This window comes from Anopheles nili, chromosome 2 (assembly GCF_943737925.1).
Source record: "Anopheles nili chromosome 2, idAnoNiliSN_F5_01, whole genome shotgun sequence".
Lineage (NCBI taxonomy): Eukaryota > Metazoa > Arthropoda > Insecta > Diptera > Culicidae > Anopheles > Anopheles nili.
This window is the reverse complement of record NC_071291.1, coordinates 8,166,794-8,187,626: the sequence shown is the minus strand read 5'-3', so window position 1 is coordinate 8,187,626 and position 20,833 is coordinate 8,166,794. Positions and strand designations below refer to the sequence as shown.

At 44.9% G+C, this 20,833-nt stretch overlaps 2 protein-coding genes across 2 annotated transcripts; one reads left to right on the top strand and one right to left on the bottom strand.

Moving 5' to 3' along the window:
* Window positions 1–579: 579 nt before the first annotated feature.
* On the bottom strand, window positions 580–4,791 carry LOC128731807 (tetratricopeptide repeat protein 37). Its single transcript, XM_053824949.1, has 6 exons — window positions 4,702–4,791; window positions 4,235–4,633; window positions 2,855–4,168; window positions 2,587–2,771; window positions 1,069–2,500; window positions 580–976 (listed from the first exon to the last, which is right to left on the bottom strand). The coding sequence occupies exons 1-6, from the start codon at window positions 4,789–4,791 to the stop codon at window positions 629–631; spliced, it is 3,768 nt and encodes a 1,255-aa protein (XP_053680924.1). The 3' UTR covers window positions 580–628.
* A 1,792-nt stretch (window positions 4,792–6,583) lies between these two features.
* LOC128730982 (uncharacterized) lies at window positions 6,584–10,257 on the top strand. The gene is made up of 2 exons (XM_053824076.1): window positions 6,584–6,664; window positions 6,733–10,257. The coding sequence occupies exons 1-2, from the start codon at window positions 6,584–6,586 to the stop codon at window positions 8,992–8,994; spliced, it is 2,343 nt and encodes a 780-aa protein (XP_053680051.1). The 3' UTR covers window positions 8,995–10,257.
* Window positions 10,258–20,833: the final 10,576 nt, after the last annotated feature.

Below are 20,833 nucleotides of genomic sequence, written 5' to 3'. Positions count from 1 at the left end.
ACAATGCATCCGATCCGAGTGAGATACTAATCCAATCCCGCTCCAATGTTCAAGAATCCGTTGAACATTTGTTTAATTCAAAGATATATTTGAAACAATTAATTCAACGAGTCATTGAAAAATTGGAATTTGTTGCAGATTACCTTCGAGACGTTACACTTCGAGACAAAAGTATAATACTCAACTTGAGCCAAGACTAAAACTTTTGGTTTTCTACTTGGGGAATGGAGCAGATGAAAGTGCAACGAAAGGATTGTAAAGTTCAAATTAAGCATAATGTTAGAAAATTACTCAGGAGAAATTTGATTTTGACTTCTTATGTAGAGCAGTGGAAAATCTCTCTTAGCCGCATATGAGAGAAAGATATTGACGATTTCCACCTCTTTATCAGTGGGAGGACAATGAAGCAGCGGTTACAATGACGAACTCTACAAGCTGTACGATTGCTGGGGTGCGAATTAGACTCACCATGTACCAGTAGGCATAATCATTTTAGGATGCCACATGGACAGAGAAAAAGACTGACTCATGCGTCCGAGAAAAAGACAGGAAGATAATGATTTTATTTGTGTAGCAAGTATTGCTTGTATATACAATTGTATGAACACAGCGAAGAGAAACATAATGTTCATCGTACAGTTGCACGTTGGAATGCTCCCCAAGCTTCGCTGCTGGTTGGACCGGCGTGTAGAGCCTTCTGAGCTAGAATACGGCACCGATGTCCGTCTAGTGGGCGGATGGCTTCACTTGCAACGGCAAGCCATCGTGCAGCTTCTTCCGGCCGAGTGCGGTGCACACGATTAGCCAAATCCAATGTGACGGCACCCTGCGCCACGCTGCATGCAAGGCGCAGATTATTCTCGGGTGTACGGAACCGTTGCAACAGCGTCATCGCCAGCAACTGCCACAGTTTAGGTCGGTCCGGGTAACAGTGCAACTGGGAAAGCAAGTATGTATAACACATTCGTTTTTGATTCTATGGTAGAGAAAGGCAAATAAAAAAAAAATGAAGGTAAGCTACCCAAACGGGTGAATGGTTTTTTCGTTAGAACTTCGTTGGATGCTTACGGTGTGCCAGTAGAATTCTGAAACCAAGAACACCACTTGGTGGCCGAATTGAGGATTTCTTTCGTGTTTGCGCAGTTCCTTAATTGCCAGTTCCGTCAGCATGTCGTCTTTGTGCAGCAAACCAAGCGCACAGGCCGAAAAGAGTGCTTCTATCGGAGGTTGCGGCAATGCGATACATTGGAAGAGAGCATTTTTGGCAGCATCTTGCCCGTGAAAGGCGTACAGCATCGCGGACATTGCAATCAGCACGTACGCCTTTTCGCTGTCCGTACAAACAAGGTAGTTCAAGCACTGCTCGTACTCTGCGTACGATTGCTCATAATGTCCCGCCCGGAAGTAAGCTTGCGCTCGGCCAATCAACGCTCCGTAGGTGGGTTCTCCACGAATGCTCTCATAACACTTGACGGCTTCTTCGTTACGCTGCAGCTTCATTAGACAGTGCCCCAGGTCGCATAATATTCGATCCGCATCGGGTGTGGACGCTGTTCCTTTAGATGCCTTGTAGTACGCCTCAGAAGCGGTGCGCCAAAGCCCCAACCGGCTGCTGATGTTACCCAAGAAAGCTAGGGCTGAAACTGAGGCCTGTTCAGCCAAATCCGAACAGTACCAGATGATGCAGTCGTGCGCTATTGGAAGCGCAGCCATCGTATCTATCGCAAACCGGTAACGTCCATTTTCGCGGTAGTTGTCCTCGTTCACAATCGTACACACCCAGTGAGCATAGCCGATTGCCGACTCTCGATGATAGCCGAGTTGCGTGCAGTGCCGGAACAGATCCATAGCTTCGTCCATTTGACCGACGCGCTCCGCAATCATAGCTTGACCGATCCACGGATTCATAAACGTCGTGTCGCATTGCTGAGCTCGACTGAACGCCTTGTTGGCCAAATTAAGAGGGCCGGCCATTAGATACAGCACTCCCAGGTTACACCAAGCAGCCGCGGACGATTTACGCTCGATCGTCACAGCTTCCACGAAACAGTGCTGCGCAAGGGCGAGATTGTTAAACTCCTTGGTGGCGCATATCACTCCAAGTAGGTTCCAGTTTTGCCACCGACCCGGATCTAATTTTATCGAATGCTTAGCCATGTCGCGTGCCGTGCCAAGAAGTTTCAATCGTTCACTGATGTGTTCATGCTTCTCCTCATGAGCGTGACGGGACAACTTCACTGCCCGACGGTACACATTCGCCGCCAGTTCGTACCAATATACGCTGTTTTCAGGGTTCTGCTTAACTATTCGCCCGTAACACCGGCCGGCCAATTCAGATAGTTGGACACCTTTGAGCAGCACCGACTGTTCGTGCGCACGCCCAGCTAAACTACCTTCAATCAGAACATGGGAGTTTACCACGGGAAACGAGCTTACTGTGTCCAGGATCTTTGCCAGCTGCTGCCATAGACAGGAGAAGTTGGGTTTCAGCTTGATGGCCCTATGTTAACAGAGATTACGTCGAAAAAAAAAAGAAAATTAATGGATTGTGTTATCATTTCATGAAGGATTTTGTTTGTTTCTTACTTCGTCAGGTATTCAACGCATAACTGGGCATGGTCACGACTCCGTCCCACCAGCCGGTGCTTAAGAGCTTGATAGCATAATCCCATGTGCGAATCGGCGATACCCTTAATGGCGGGAAAATAGTCGGCATGTTGCGACAGCAATTCCTCGAACAATACAAGACCTTCTCTGTACAGCTTCACGGTCTGTAAAATGATGAGGTTAAAGACGATCCACGGCATACGGTGGTGTGATCAAAACCACCATCTCTCCTCTTGAGTTTGCTTACGTTTTTAATATTCGCCAGCTGTAACGACGGGTACGGGTTGGCTGGATTGCGCTCCGTGATCTTTTTGAACAGTTTCATCGCCGACGAGTATGAGCCCCGACCTAAGTATGCATCCGCCAGGCCCTCCCAAGCGGGTGAGTTGTCCACATCGTACCGCAGTACCGTTCTAAAGGCACCGATCGCATCGTCGTACTCATGGCGGCCAAGATGGTGCAACCCGAGCAGCAGCTGTGCCCATGCTGCTCCCGAACAGAGTGAAAACGTTGTCGACAGTAGGGCAGCGTTGGCGTCCCACTCGAAATATTTACGGTACAGACCGCTCAAAAGAATCACGGTATTTCGTGAGGCCGGACTAAGATGGGCGCTCTTCTCGAGACATTTGCGGGCACGCAGTGAGTCTCCCTGTTCTAGGTAAAGTTGCCCTAGACGATAGAAGCATTCGGCATTGTTTGGATCCAGCTTGGTTGCCTTCAACGCGGCTAAAAAGCTTTCCTCGTGTCTCCCTGCAACACTGTTCAACACGGTTGAAAGCTCCAACAAGCAGCAGCAGTCACGCTCATGGGCAGAGAGCAACCTAATCGCCTCTTCGGTGTTCCCCGTCAGCTTTTCCCGCAGTGCGCGTAAGTAATCCAAACGTTCAATTCCCGCATCCTCCATTTGCTGCAACTGGCACAATTTTTGATCTGCCGCAGCTAGGTCCCCGAGCAAAAGGCTCGTCTTGCACCAATAAAATAGCAGCTCCACTGAACGATCAGTTTCGTGCAGCGTTTCAAAGCAAGCGTCCGCCTCACGCAACTTTTCGACGCTCTCATCCTCTAACAGAGAAATGGCGAAATTTCGATTCGTTACTTTCATATTGCGATACAGATTTTCCGCCAGCCCGTACGCTTTCTGCCGGAAGTAGATCTCTGCCAGCAACTTGAGGCACGACGCCCATTGGGGCTGCACATCATTAGCGCGCCTTAAGACACGTTCGGCTTCTACAAGTTGGCCACGATCGAAAAGAAACTTTCCTTGCGTTAGAAGCGCTATCGCGGAGCTTGGTGCCACAGCAACAGCTCGTTCTAGGTAAACCGCGAGATCATGCGTTAGCAGAGACGTTAGCTGTTCTTCTGGTATTATACGCTCGCTGTACAGCTTGCAAATCCACTCCAGTGGGTATATGTCATTTGGAAAACGATCGTGCATAGCAGCTGCAACCGACGCTAATCGCTCAAAACGTTTCTCGCGGTACAGCAGTTTTAGATATCGACGAAATTTATCATGATGGACTAGTCCACTGTCGCTGATTTCCCGCTCTAACACTCTTGTAACCTGGAAAATATGATGTTCAATTTTAAACAATTATCTCTAGATCAATATTGGCAGATATAACCATACCAGGGCGGGTTCTGTTTCTTCAAGATCGGCATTCATGTTGACAATTTTTCTTAAGCAATCGAAGGCCGATTGTTTTCTTCTTTCGTCCGCTTCGCTATCGAGCTCATGCTCGAAGATTCGCAGGGCCGGTTCGAGTATACCACGTGCGGCTACCGCATAAATTTTGCCATGTAAATCCTCGTATTTATCCGGTGTAAGTGCTAATAGTTTATCACAAATATCCAGCAGTTCACGATCGTCGACGCAGCTGGTCAAACCCTGCAACGCAATCGTCGGGTCGGAGGTACAACCAATGGCTCGCCTCAAATATGCGGCTGCTTCCTTTTTATCGCTTTCTTGATAGGATGCGCCTAGCAGCAAAAGCGCCATATAATTATCGTTCTGTTCTTTCAGTACTTTCTGTAAAAAAAGGTAAAATCACGGAGCTTGCGTTTCGTTCGTTTGCCCCTGCGATGCACCGAACTCACTTTGCACAGTGTGATTGCTACGGAAAATTTCTTATTGTTCACTGCCTCTCGAGCTTCCTTGAGGGCGCTTTTGATTTCCTTGGAAGCCATTTCGAGCCTTCACTAAACCCCAATTGCACGGATAGTTATTTTTATGAACTATACAATAAGTAGTGTGGAAAGAATACCAAACGTAAGCAAAATAGCCGGTGACGTTTACTGCCATATGATGACAGATTACGCCGGCAGGTTTGCTAGTGTTCACCTCAAAATATGAAAGTATAATGATTCGAATGTTTTACAAAACGAAACGAAAAAGTAATAAGCAATTTTTAGTGCTGGCCACATTATTGCAATTATATGTACTAAATGAAAAGTTAGATTATTTTAAAGATATTCATAAATCGGGGTAAATATTGTGACAGTTGTCAGTTTGTTGTGCTTCTCGTTCTACACATCAGCCCCGCGCAATTGGGCGTACACGTGAATCAAAACTAATGCACAAGCGCACAAAATAAACCCTGTTTTTTTTTTCTCGTTCGAATCTCCACGGGTTTGTCCACCATCTTCCGTAGTCCGGGATGCGGGTGTGGTAAATAGAGTGCAAATTAGCCATTCTTCTCGTATACCCGCTCCCGACTTAGCCCATCTTCAGTGTGCTGTTTCTTTTGTTTTCCGGCGAAACTTCCATTTTGTGCCTGCAATTGCTAAACGTACGGCATCACATTGTTTCAACCATTTCTGGCGCTAGGTTCTCCGTTCGGATTTTGCATACAAAATCAACTCGTCGAAAAATCGTGATGCGAGAACAGTGTACGATGTCGTATAATTGAATTCTGGATCAGCGAAAAAAAAGCATCATTTCTGGATCATTTCAAGAAGCGCAGCCCATCTTATCAGATGCTGCACGCCAAATCGTCTCGTGTTCAACATTTTCTAATGTGCAGCCCGTATCTTCCCGTGGGTTCCAAGTAGTCATCTATAGACGGATAAATTGTGATATTTTCTTCGTTTAGAATTAATTAGTAGTGATATGGTTGAATGCCTGCAGCCTGAACCGGAGGAAAAGGGAACATAAATTTAGGTAAGAAAGTCCTATTAGTTCAGGCTTGGTTAAACATAGCTTCTTTGGTTCTTTGCAATGGTTGGTATTCCAAAGCTATTCGTTCGCCGATTAGACAAAATTCGCAACAAAAAACCCGTTCCGTTAAGATAACAAACATTCCTGGCGCTAACTTGCCGTTCCTTGATTTCGGATAGGGCTATCAATTGCACAGTCACGTTGACTAGATATTTTTGTCCTAAGCACATAATTACCAACCCAAAAAATCCCCCCAAAACGAGTTTTCAAACAACGAATGATCCTATGCAAATGCTGCGCAAACATTGGCAATCCACCGAGCGGCGGGAAAAAACAAAAAACGTTTGATACGCGTCCAAGTAATTCCGAACGGTTCTAAATGACGCAAGCTCGCAGCTGGAACGAGGTTGTCGGGTTGTTGTTCGCGTCAACAGACACGGTTTTTTATTCGTATCTTACCAGTTGCGCGGTAGTGTCGCGCCTCATCGCCAAGTAGTGAGCGCGTGCGTTTACTGCTAGAAATTATTCGAAGGTCCTTCGCACTCATTCCAACCGCCCCAGGGGCCATCGTTGTCGTTAGAACACGACGGTGTCCCACCAAGGTTACATCCGAGGAGAATAGGCCTTCGGTTTAGTTTTGTGACGGATTTTTATCAGCTATTCCGTTGATAATTTTCTCCATGCTGGGTGATAAAAAAACGCTCGTCATTACCTACGAGAGAAAAATTGTGCTCGTAATCCAAGCCACACGTTTCTTTCTACATAGCTCAATAAATCTCTGGTCGTGATCACAACCTTAGACAACGGCATCGTAACGTCATCATGGAGGACAACGCCATAAGCATGTTGATGGATGTAAAGCTGGATATTCGTGAGAGGAAGCTAGAATTTTCACACATGAAGGTAAACCAACCGTTAAATTATTTTTTTACAGAAAGATTTGAATTTAGTTCTTTTGTACGTCGTTCTAGTCTTGGTCGAGATACTTCGTCCGAGTGGAGGCGGTCAAGTGTTTCCCGTGCTACATGCGAATCTCCTTCTTTTCGTCGCCCTCTGATCAGGCAACTGATCTGATCGTGCGCATTAATATCCCCGGTCTGACGGTGCAGAGTGCGACGTCCCGCACGAAGCAGCACTCATACGGGCTGTTTTGGAAGAACAATCGCAAACGCTGTTGCGCGTACTTCGCACTCGAAACGCAGCTGCTCTGTGAGCGGCACTTGTGCTGGATGAAGAAATCGATTCGCAATCTCGAGCTGTACCGACAGGAGATGATGCAACTGCGCCGAGCGAGTCGAACGCCGGTGTACGAAATCCGACAGGAGATGCAGCCCCTTAATCCACTGGCTGCGGCCACGACACCAACGGGGGGTGGATGGGACGGTGGTGCAGCTGATGATATTGGGATCTATCAGAACCTAGACAACACACAAAACATCATGGATCTGCAGGATTTACTTGGTCCGCTCCCTACGGTTCCACAGTTAGAGCGTGTGGACACGAACACGGCAAACTGGTCCCGGCGCATTTCCGGAATATCAGGTATCTACGAGGAAATTTCGGATGATCGAGCAACGGCAAGATCACGCCTTTCACGGGCCTCGATCGCATCCGGCATATACGAGGAAATGCGGCTAGTTGGGAACAGTGGCGATAAAACGAGTCCTATAATCGAAGAGGATGCATCGACCCCTCCACCACCCCTGCCACCACGGACTAGGGCGAATACAAATGAAAACTTTGAAGACTTTCACTGCTCATCGCCGGCGCCCGAAGGAGAACTGTTGAAGAAAAAACGCCACTGGCTACGGTTGGACTCGGTGTTCGGGCGGCGACGCACCACAAGCACCGATTCTCAGGGTTCGGCTTCCGGGAAAAAACCTTCCGCGGTAAAGCAAAGTAAAACAAACGCGAAATCGGCCACCATTCAGGGTGCCGTGGTGCATCGCGATAAAGTGTGCCGTTTGCGTTTCGTCGAAAACAAACGCAACAGCTTTTCGAGCCCGGATCTGAGCCGTTTGAAAATTGACGAAATTTCCGAAGGCACGCTTGGTATCGCCGGAGACAATTCGTCTTGTGACAATTTGTCTGATGGCAATGGATCGTGCACGTCCGAGTTTTATCCCCAGCCAGACGTTGATTACATCGAGGAGGATTGCAGCTTCGCATCGTCCGAGTTTATTCATTTAACAGATGAACCGTCGTTGCCAGCATCCAATGTGAAGGGAGCCGACGCACAGCGAATACCGGAGATAGAGCGGCTGAACATATCTGAGCGTATCTTCGAGAGTTTCAATGGTTCAGTAAACTCGTCTACCGTTAATCTCGTTGGATCCGCATGCGGCGGAGTTGCGTCTAGGCTAGATTACGAATCAGCAGTAATATCTCCCGCTGTCGATTATCCTCCACCGATCAATGAAGACGATCTTGTGGGGTATCTAGAGATGGGGCCAGTTGGAACAGGATTCAACCGGCGGAAGTTGGTCGAGGTTATCTATCGAAACAATCCGCCTGTGGGATCCGCTTCATGTGGCGATACTGGAGAAGAATCGATCTACATGAGTATGGGGGGGTCGGGGAAGCTACCGGAACCAATCCGATCCAGCTCTACCAGTAGTAGCAGCAGCGGTGTTAGCAGCGCTAGTGAGCAAAGTACAGACTTAACTGGCAAAAACCGAAGCTCGGTAGATGATAAGATAGCATCGTACTACCCTAACGAAGAATCCTTGCGAACTCCGCCAGTACGTAGATGCAGCGTGGAAGGAAAACAGTCCACCACCGGGCTACCAGCGGCAACTACGCTGCCCAGAACAGTGAAATCAGCCCAACGGGCTGCATCGCAAGACATAGTGGAAACTCAGGATGGTGTTCAAGCGAGCTTTCGGACACCGAAAACAACCAGACGTCGTCTGTGCTCCCGTGGAGATGGTCGTGCACCACGGCAGCCCTGCGGATTGACAGACTCTTGCGACGAGTCTTCACCAAAGTTGTATCAGAAGTACGCAACCGTAGCACGAATCTCCTCTCCGAGCAAATGCTCGGGGAAACCAAAAAATTTGATAATTGAGGGTCAGTCTGATGAAGGCCAACAGACTGATGCATCGGCCATGACTGTAACCACACCCGTTAGTAAGCGTTTTGGTTCGTTGCCACGATTCGGCAAGATCGACCTGTCACCGCTGAGAATGAAAATCAACAGTGTACTACAGCGGCACAATTCAGGTAATTTGTGATCACGTTATCTGCAGAGCTCGTTCGCTAGCAAGACACGAAACTATCTAAATTTGTCTCCAACTGATCTCACCGATATTATTATGAAATGAGCCGTATATTCAAGGAACGCATAGATGTAATGCGCAGACAGACGTCCGTTTTTCATGCGGTTTGTGATGTGAAGTACTTAAATTGCTGAAAATGTTATACTGCTTGTTGTTAGCTATAGTTTGATTCACTTCTCATTAACTGCGTTACTTAGCGATTTGCTGCCTCAAAGAATCTCAAATGCTCTAAGATCTATTATACCTTTCTAATTACATATGCTGTAAGCTTCTAGAGTTCAGTTGCCTTTGCACGATCGATCAACGGTCATTTACGAATAACGCTTTACAAAACTGTAATGTTTTGTTAGAGAGAAAATTAGTGGTAATATGTGAAGGTGCGTAGGCAATTCTTTTAAGAGTAATAGCATAGCACATGTTTTTTAGTAATTCATCTTGAAGTAGATAATTTTAAAATTTTACCTAGCTAGTATGTCTTCAACCCATTCCCATGGTGCTTTTAAAAATGTGAGAGTTATTAGATTGAACAATTTTATCGAACAAAAAACTAAAGTGCTTGCTTTTTGCCGCGGTATTAATGAACATGTGATTGTTGCTTGGCTTCAGAATGGACATGGGAGAAGGGGGATAAAAATTGTAACAAATCAATACGAAAACCATCATATCGATACAAAAATGACGTTATGGAGATCGTCTCAATGCAAAACTCAGGTTCAATTTTTGAAACGATATTTTAGACAGTAACTGTGATTTTCACCGATCCACAAGGGACGGGGGAGTTTTATCCCCTTCATATCGAGACAAAATTGATCACAAAGGCATCGATATTAATTAAGGCACTTAAACAATATAGCAGAGAATTGAGTAACTTACGAGACAAGATGGAAGAACGACATGCGTTGTAAACTAGATCAACAAAATTTAAAGCAATGAAGCGCAGTGAATCTAACTCGATCCCATCTTGGGATGTGGGATAGTTTGAAGCTTAACAATAACAAAGAGCCATAAATATGTTGAGGCAGTGGAAAAGTATATTTTCATTGTATTTTAAAAGCATGGCAGCAATAGAAGGGCTTCTCTAAAAAGGCTTGAAATAGATAGTATAACAAGTGTGCGCTTGTGCAAATCAGCCTTGTGTGATTATATCCGTCGCGTCTGCAAATAAACCTATCACATGTACAAAAACCTATATTTCCACCATAAGGTGCTGAGAAGCTTTCTAGAGCCCTACGAGTGGAAAATGGTGTTTATAATAAAGGTGAAAACAAGCTTATGAATATTTGTTTCAAACAATTTGCTTTATTTCAGAGAACGTATGCCGATAATTGTTTTACTTTACATAAAAGCAAAACTGTGAGATTATCGTATTTCATTGAGAAAATACAACTTCAGAAAAGTTTTAATGCTTGTGGGAATGCAAAACGCACATAAAATTTGGAACGATATTTCTGTACTTAAAAGTATGATATTTCAAATGTTCCAAAGGCCAGATTAAAATCTACCAAAGTTTTGCAGCATTTTTTCTTATTTGATATGCTTAAAAAATATTTTTTCCTTTCAAATAAAAAAGTTATTCTCATGCATCTATATACAACATAGTGTATGCTATATTAACAGTAATAAAGAAGTGATATAAAAACTGCTACTATAGGGCATTCAACCTGGAGATATAGACTACGGCTGTTTTGCAGAAAATATTTGATATCATATCCATTTGATAATGTTAACTGTGACAGCAAGGCTACACATAAAGCACATTGGTTCAAACATTAAAACGAATATCCTTTCATGCAAAGGAAATTTGCAATGTTCCATACCTAAGTGTACTTTTTGACGTAAAGTTGTGTAAAATATTCTGCATCTACTGTTTCTTGAAAGCCCTGCAAAGCTGTAGAAGTTCTACAGTATCCGTATTGGAAGGAGTGTGACAGACTAGTGTTGTGCGTGTAGAGCTATTATATGAAATGATAGGAGGAAACAAGCCATACAATAAGAAGAAGAGCCTTCTGTTCCTGCGTAGCCACGGCCTAACAACACACACATAAAACAGCACCAGCGAAAATTGTCGTGGCGTGCGAACGCAGCCACAGAGAAATTCAATTTTTCACGTGAAAACTATCGCACTTCCGGCAGCAGGTTGTAAAATCGCTGGCGGAAAGGCAACTCTACTTGTTAATACCTCTTCCGTGTGCCAAAAAGTGTGCGAAAGGTGTGAAATTTTGTGTCGAAAAAATTGTGGTATATCTAGACAGCATGTGCATATGTGTGTGTGCGTGTGCATGGGTTTGATGAAAAACGAACGCATTTGTTCCTCGTGAGTGAGAAGGTGAGAAGAGCAAAGTGAGGTGCAGTTAGTGAGGAGCTTCTAGCGCCGAGCCAGCCGCCAGCAACCAACGCCTCACGCATGTCGTTTCGGAATGGCAAAATGGTGGTCGGTTCCATCGTCCGCCCTTAGGCTTAAGGGCCTTCTATCGAACCGCGAGCTCGACCTGATAGGCAGCGTTTCTCGTACTCGTTGATTTCCTGGGTTTACAATCGTTAGATTTGATGCATACGGCAGAGTACGTGTTGTTAAGAGGTTTTGTAGGCTATTTTTTAAAGAATGAAAAATTTCACAGGGCTGCAGGGTTGAGGAACCCCGGCACACGTCGCCCAGCAGTGATATGTTAATGTCAAACTGGTGGCGCACGTGAGACGGCAATCTTAAGTGAAATTAATTTAGCTATCTTGTTTTCTGCTGATTACAAGTTTTCATAGCTTAATTCGTCACAAACAGTAAGCTGTGTGTTTGACATCAGGAGCAGCAGTAAGCCAAAATTCCGTGACCAAGTGTTTATACGGCATGCTAAAGATGTTCTGTCTTGCTGGAAATGGCAAAATTCGTTTTATTTGCTTGTACGTCATGACAGCGTGCTTTTATGACCGTGTAAAGATTTTTTATTGCCGATTTAGGCTAGAAAAGTTTTGTATGGAAGTGGGCCTCTACGAATTTTTTATTGGAAAAATTAAACTTTTTTGAAATATTTTTTGTTCTTCGATACATGGAAGTCTCACTGTCGTGGAGACTTTTCGTTTAACGTAGCTTAAACTCGTATTCTCATTCAATTTATTGATTGTTTACGGATTGTTTGCAATTCCGACGTGAGCCGTGTGCTAGCAGCGGCTCATATTTTTCTCACTCTGTTCTCACTCATCTCGGATGCTCAATAATTAAATCTCAATTGGAAAAATTTCAGATCCTTTTTATGAAATTTGTATTTCTTGATACGTAATATCATGAGCAGCCTTAAAATTGTCGAAGAATTAGTAGAGTGTTAAAAGTCGACAGATTAAGAGCGGTGTGTAAAAAAGTACCTTGTGAGCAAAACATTCGCTTCGTGAGGCAGGGTGTCGGTGACCGCTAGCTCTTTTTTCTTCCATCAAGTGAGGTGTGCTTGTTGTGTATGTGTGAGTGTACGGTTGCCGTGAGGAAACAAAACGCGTTTCGATTGAAGAAGATACGACCCTACCGTCCCCACCCTCGCTTGCTTTGACAAACTTCTCTGGTCGTTTATGGCACGTTTTTCATTTGTTTTGATGTTGTTGTTGGTGTTTTTGTTCTACTCGATGAAAGAAGTAAAAGCAATCCTTTCCATCCACAGAAAATGAAAATGGCAGTAGCGAAACAGGCAAGCAATAAAATGTGTGCATTCTCCTTCCCCGCGTGAGAGCCTCGCCGTCGCAGTGAGACAGTGTACGTGGTAGCGCGCGCGTTTGTGGCTGGTTTAAAGTGAGCTGAAGGGTGGTATTAAACGAAGAAAAAAAAAGTGCTGTCATTGGGCTGTGGTGTGTCGCGGCCTCATGGGGTGTTAGATGAAACCGCACCCCGTGGGCAAAGTGTGGCCGGAGAGCAGCAGTAAGCAGCCAGAATTGTTGTGCGTTCGCGCATGGTCGTGTCGCAGGAAGCAGACGGGGCCAGCACGGGATAAGGTGTGCATTCGCGTGGTGTACCGTGTACCACACACGCACGTCGTGCCTGAGTAGTAGGCCCTTTTTACTCGCGGTGTGTGGCGATTGTATCGCGTTACACCATCGGCGCCTGGTGTGGCGACCATCATTATCAGTGGCGCGGCAATTGAGAAGGCTGAAAGGCAGCATCTGCCTGGGCAGGAAGGAAAATAGTGCGCGAATAGTGTGTAACAGCAGCACCACCGTCCGTCCATCACACCGAAGAGTCTGGTTACACCACTACAAAGAACGGAACGAAGTGTGCGATTTAAGTGCGCGAGTCGAGTTTTGTTTTTTTATTCCGCGTGTGCACACCTTCCGTGCGGCAGTCGGAATGGTTTTTTGTGGCTCGCGGAAATGTGGATAACGACGAACGACGTCGCTATCTTCGCGTTCATTCCTTCCGTTGTATCTGCATCCATCTCTTACGGGTCGGGGCGGTGTTGCTCCGGCAGATTTTTGCAGTCCCAACAGTGCGTTCGTACGGCCACCCTTGCACGCCCGTCATGGTTAATGTCCGCGCCGGGATTATCGACGTCACCAGCGGCGTTGCTACAGGTGCGGGAGTCGCAGCAGGCGGCGGATGATGGTGAGAACGATGATGACATTCTGTGAACGGCCAATGGTGAGATGCTGAATCTTGTGAGCACGTGGAACGGTACCGCGCGGTGGCCGCAGTGAGCAGTAGTGAGCTGTGGTGAGCTGCCCAAAACTCATCGCCGAATGCCGCGCGAGTGAGAAGCGGTCGCGATCAAAACATGATCATCGTGTAAGTGACAAATTACAGTTTTATTCGTTTGTTTTCATTTCCAATTTGGGGATGCGATTCCTTGCAAAAAAAAAAAGAGATTCATTTAACCAAGTCAACCTGGGATAAAGCTCACAGGGGCTGTTGGGAGGAAATGGCTTTCAGTCCAGAAACAATTATACAAATCTCAATATGGTCTGGCCGTTCTTGAATAGATAACAATAAATGAGATTCATTCCAGCAGTCCTAAAGTAGAGAGCTAGCGAATTTGTGATAAACTGTAGACTTAGTTGAACTGTGAAATATTAGAAGCTTAAAGTTGTTTCAAATGTTGCATTTTCCACTGTTAAAATGATTCGCTACAATCAACATAGAAACTAAGCAAAATCATCAACTCGTCAACATGTTTATTTGAAACTTTGGCAGTGTTCTTAATTTGAATAGAAACATATAGTTGGGCTTGAATTGAACACGATATTTTATTTCAAAAATGAAAGTGCGTTTGTAGGACTAAAAGAAGCGCATTTTTCAATTATCTAAATGATTGGGAATACTATTGCGGGATGTGCGTAGAGTAGTCGTTAAAATAAGATGGGATTAAGGGAGGTAGATTTTATTTCCAGAGAAGCTTCCATTAAAGTGGATCTCCTCCTCTTCTTGCTCCTTGACCAAAGCTTACACGTTCCGATGTTCGACCGGTCGTGTAGCATTTTATTTGTGTTCAACTCTACGGGAGGTCACGGTTACCGATTTTTTGTGTCGACACATGGGCAGAGAGGCGAGTATAAAATGCGGAAAATGGAAGAACGCTCTCCAGCAGTGAAAAATCATGCTCGCCTTGGTTTTCCCTGCTCGTATGATTCTTTTCGTGTTTTTTACGGACTGTTTTGAAATACCAATGAATGTTTTAAACATAATAACATTCTTTGGAGTGAACATGTTCCTGTAAAGGTGTATTATTTTAAAATGTGTGACATTATCACTTGCCGTGTGTCATAGAAATAAAAATGCTAATTATTTTCGTTTGATGTTGAATGTTTGGTATTTTTAACTTCTACTTTCACACTTGAAATCAAATATGGGAAAGATGAGACATTCATCTGAACCGGATAAAAACGGATGGAAAATTAATACCTGGAACATCTCTTATACCTGAAAGGAAGTAATAAGAACCATAGGATAAGAAAAGATAAGAAAAAAGTTGATTAGAAAATCAACCATATTTGACCTGGAATTCAAATTCGCCCTTCCCTATCCTCCTATTCGAAGAGCATTCAAAAACAAATCTGTTTTTCCTTTTTAATCTATTTGGATAGCTTCAGGAAAAGAGAAATTAATCTCTTTATCGTGAAACAATGATCCAGAGGAAAAGGATGAGAAAAGGAGTCACAAGTAGGATGGAGGAATATAAGCTACTAAAGATTTTCATCCTTTCGCGATCTTTTATTTCATCTGTTATGCATATTTTCGTACTGGGAGGAAAATGATCAAACCAGCAAAGAAAATGTTTCATCTACCAATGTGCCTCCAGCATTAAGACTTACGTAATGCGATGAAAATGAGCTTGAAGAGTATTTTGCCATGTAAATGTAAAGTATTCATGTTCCTGTGGGGGGATATCAAGTTACACCAACCGTCAATAGGTCCACTGCCATTCGCGTGTTTGTTAGCCACCCAAGGTGTTAAGTGCGCGTTCGATGAAAACGTGATTTGTCGCGGGATGTCACTTGTCAATTGTCGTGATTTTTAGAGCACGACATTTACATCCTTATTCTGCTCTTGCCATGCTACCGGTGATAACCTTCGTGTGCTTTGACCTCTAGCGCCAAGGAAACACCCGTTTAGCACGTATATAATACCATCGGCCTGGCGACAGTAATCGACGCTAATCGATAACGACGCAGTCTGGGAGCAGGGTACTCTAGGGCACGAGCAAGGAGCAATGGCAACGGGGCGTGCGTTGTTGGGTAAAAATAGTGCCCCCCCACATGCTCGTTAATTATGTCGTCAAATCGATAGTGAAACGACGGGGAGGACAATACAAAAGGAAGAGAAATGAAACTACGAACGCACGCGGTTGGTCGATGGAATTGGTAGCTTCTGGGGAAATTACGATTCAGCGCTAGCAAACAACGGGGGCTAGCTAAAATAAGTATCTAGGTCACCATTATGTATAGCTCGGTCGAACGTCGGGTCCCTCCGCTTGTTCCGGAATATGGAATCGATCCGGGCGGCCAGGGACTATCCTTGTTCCTCCGTTTTCCGCGGACCAGCGCACTTTAATGTTGCATATCGCTGCGTATGATCAAGAAATTAGTACACAGAACTATGTGATGTGATGCAGACGAACGTTTATTTATTCATGCTTCGCGAGCGCGTCAATTAAAAGTTGATTTGAACCGTGGAATTGCGCATGGTGCAGCAAAACCCGTAGCATTCCAAATTCGCAGCACATAAACATGAGCGCAGTATATTTTGGGTAACTATTTTTTAACAGCACATCGTTGAATCCAAAAACCCGCTCCAACTGATGTATGGAGTTTCCAGAATATATACCTCCCCTCCGAGAAATAACTAACAATGAAAAAAATCTCGCGCCAAGGACGGAGCTTTAAAACACATGTAGAGAAAGTGATCATAGAGGAAAGCAAACGAACAGTAACCGCGAGAGCGAGGTAAAGCAGATCAATGTAGGCGAAGAACATTTACAGAAAACTCAACTAAAAAAAAGGGGATGGATGTGACGCGTTGCGGAATGCTGCTGTTGTTCTTGCGGTTCTTGTTTCGCGTTGTTATTGCCCGCTCGGGAAGGACCACGAAAGGGGAGCCACCTAGTTGCTGGGGTGTTTCTCGTGGGAGGGAAAAACGTGGGACCGCTGTGGCGAGCAACGGTAACCGTGCGTGTGTGTTTGTGTGTTTTCCCTCGCTTCATGTGTGTCTCCTCTTTCGCTGCTCGGAAGCGAACCGCCAACCGAAGGATGGGATGTTCGTTTGTGGGCACCGAAATAGTTCAGATGCCCGCCGGTTGGGGGCGCTACTCTGTGGGGGTCGTCGGTCTCGGGCGAGTGAATTTGTTTTTATCTCAACGCGGCGAACGAAAGGATTGCACGCCCTAACGCATCGAACGCGGGTGCATTGTTTTCGTTTGCGGGCGTGGATGCAGCTTGCGTATTTTTATCCACCGATCGCGGCAGGCGTATTTGTTCGAATTTTCCTGCTGTGACGCATTGGGCCACCAACATGCTGGGAAGAAGATTTTTCTTTTAGAGGTGGGAGAAAACGGCTGCACGCACGATGAAGCCAAATTGACGACGTTCGGTAGAAGTATGCGTGAAAACGCTACAACCAGTGGTACACACCGTAGTCATCTTTCCATCGCAGTTCGCTGGTCGAGGTCTCTCGTGGAGGTTGGTTCCCCATTCACCATGTCCTCCTTTTCTCTCTTTCTTTAGGCCCGGTGGCCCCCTTGATGGAGCTCAGTGCCGTGGCCATGATTGGAGGCCGTTCGCACGCCGTCTATGCGCGTTGTGTGCGGTGGAGCAACGCGCTACACATGTTCAGCATCAAGCGTGAACGCCGTGAGATGAGCCGATGGTGAGAATGCTCGTAGTGAGTGAGCGTGAGAAGCGCGAGCAGCAGCGCGCGCGCTGGTTGTGAACGAAAATAAATCAACTCGGCAATCGATTTAGTCCGCCCTTCTACCCGTGCTAGCGGGCTGATGTTGCTGGCTTGGTAGAATAAATGTTGACGCAGCGCGTCTAAGAACACTCCGTGTGTGTGTGACGATGTTTAGGGGCGGGATAGAAGAGCTGTGAAGTAAACCGCAAACTACTTGCGTAAGAGTCTCTCTCTCTCTCTCTCTCTCTCTCTCTCTCTCTCTCGCTCGCTCACTCACCGAAGGCCCTTCTTTAGCATGATTTGCCTCGATCGGGTGCACTATTTATGTAGAAACGCGTCTGTAGACTTCCCGTCCAGCTCATACTTCTTCGATCGTGTGCTAACAGGCGCCCCACAAGCGCCTAGATTGGATTTCAAGTACATCTTCCTTTCCCTTTGAATTACGTCCCTCGTTCGAACCTTATCTTCCCCAAAGCCGCCCTGTGTCTACGGCTAGATGCACCAACACCACCGTTCGGTTTGAAGAAAGCGCACTCAATTGCGCTTGGTTTGGTTTTGCGTGAACCTCGCTGTGTCTGAGCCCTATCTACTGGGTGGGATGCTCCACCATCCCTAGGGCGGTTCCCTTGCCTTTCAGTACAAAACCATGGCCGCGTCTAGCATCGTCGTCTTCTCTATACTGTTACTTACTTGCGCTACTTCCTGGGTGGATGAGGGGCGCACATTGCTCCTCGGACTTGCTCCACATACGCGGGCGCATAAGAAGCGATGGAACCGGGGGTAGGGTGGTGGAGCTATTAACTAGTTTTTCCAGCACCATCAACACGCACACCCCCAGCCAGAAGCGTACCCCCGCACATACTCGCACGCACACACTCGTACGTAGAGTTCCTTCAACTTTTCAAAGTCGCAACCGTCAGGCGGAATTGCTTGCGCCTAGCGCGCGGTATTTTTGTTACGGTACGATGCATTTTATGCTGCTTCATATGCTGCTGGCTTGATTTACATCGTCGTCGCGTATGGTGTTTTTGTTCCGCCGTTGGGCAGTTTTTTTAGGGGGTCCTCATCCGTACGACCGTTGCTTGGGTTCTGGCAGGAGCGATGTTATGATGTCTCTCTGCTGGGCGTTTTCTTTCGGAAAATGTTCAAGAGACTGCAGGCAAAACAGTCAAACAGAACAAACTTATATTTTGTCTTGAGTTGTCTTAGAGAAGCTTTTTAAAATGGTTTACGCTAGTTAGATAATCATTTGCCTGGAAATTGTAGCCGGTTTGGGTTGATGGAATTGCCAACAACACATTTCGACAGCATTAGTATGTTTTATTTATTTTTATCTTTTTATAATCAAACTTAGCATGTCATATAAGACATTTAACACGTGGTGCATTGAGTTTTTCTAGTTTGTAATTATGCTGCTTAACATAGCAGAAGCAAAAATTTAATGAACAAAGCTGGAATCATTTGCCCGAACATGAGCATTCAGATATCAAAAATACATAATTGATGGTGTGCCCATTACTTATCTATTATTGAATCCACTATGGGAATAGCAACGCTATGCTGTGACATCGCTTGAACTACGCTCTGAAAGCGAGGTTTCCTTCCGCTTCCTGCTGCTTAACGTTTAGTTCCAGTTCTCCGAACATTCCCATCCCTTTGGGGAACGAGTATATGATACTCCACGTTGGTGGCCTTTCCTGATGGTTGCGCCACACATAACTGCCACAGGACACTAATGGAATCAACAACGCAGATCCTCACTTCTGCTTCCGAACGCTCGCATGCACGTGCTGAAGTGGACGAGCTTCCTTTTTTGCCCTATTATTTTTCTCTTTCGCCTCTGCTTGTAGACCATCACTCTTTCACGCTCTCCCTCTCTTCTTTCTCTCTCTCTTTCTCTCTCTGTTCTCGCCTCTTTCTGCATGTTCACTTTATTTTTGGCTCTCTTGCTCACTAGCTCCATCTGGGTGTCGTCTTTGGAGCCCGTGGAAAATTGATCAATATTTATCGATTTTCCACCGGAAAACGCGGAAGCAAAGGCCCCCGAAATGTTGTTCCCAAGGACTTTTCTTTCCAGGTTCGGTGGCTGTGTTTATTTTGAATGAATTTTGGCCGAATTTGTTAGCAAAACAAATGTTTTGGCAGTTTGATATTTTGTAGACCATGTTTACGATATTGTTTTATGTTCTACCGAGAGTTGTTTTGTTTTTTTTGTGTTCAAATATGCAGTGAAATTAAATTAAATAATAAATTGCTGTTGGTGAAAGTTTGTTGTTTAAAGCTAAAAAATATTTCCATTAACGAAAATTCCCTAAGATACAAAAGTGAGATTAAAGATTCTAATGATAACAAACAGAATACGAACAACTCAAAAGTCATGAAATGTCTATGAATTTTGATTCCTTAGTAAACTGCCGACTTCGCAACGGATAGTAAAAATGGAAAATCGATAAAGGCAACCGCCCCATATTCGAATCAAGCATTTCTACAATTACGTGTGCGTGTTGTATACCTCTTAAACCGTTACTAAAACACGTTAAAATTTATTGAAATTGATTGAAATTGAAAAAAAAACCGTACATAGTAATTTAAAAAAAACTACAGAATAAATGGGAGGAGCAAAAAGATGAAACCTAATTTTGATCCTAAACCCAGCTGGATGACGATAGAAGAGTTGAATGTGACTTTAGCTCGATGTTGTTGTATTTGATAACACGCGCTTGTACCTGAATTCTCCTACATTGGTGCAGAACATTTTTTTTGTAGATCACTCCGAGTGCTGCCTCCTTGTAGGTTTGGTATTTCGAAGACGAAGAAACGCGTGCGCATGTATTTTTATTATGTTTTTCTTATGCGACCGCCTCGCAAAAAATGGATGCTGCAATACGAGTTGTATCATTGGTCTTTGGATTGTTTAAATTGACCAGCAATGGTTTAAACATTTTACACAGCCACAGGTACCTATTTCAACAAATTTTATTTAGATGTTAGCAATCAGTAAGTTATGTTGCTTGTATAGACATTATTGTTAAAAATACAATTGTCCTCAGCTTCGTGCTTATAATAACATTAGCTTATAGCGTCTTATCGCCTCACGGTCTGCTTGATATCGCAAAAGACCTTGGAAGGATGAGAACGTTGGCATTGATTTTTTCGTCCTCTTTTTCTGGGTCCATTTATTTGCCGTACCAGAAAGGCATCTCGCCATCTGGTGATTCTGCAGGCTTCGTTAGTTCACTGCTGAGTGGTGGTGTTACTCGTGGATGGAAATAAATGCTCCGGAATGTGCAATCAATATGGACGCGGAGCAACATTCAGCATTTTCGCAAACATGAATTAATTATATTTAGAAGCCCATTTGGAAACGCAAGCATAACAGTTCTCTTACCTACTGGCTGACAATATATTTGTGATAACTGGGGTTTGGGATATGTTTGATGA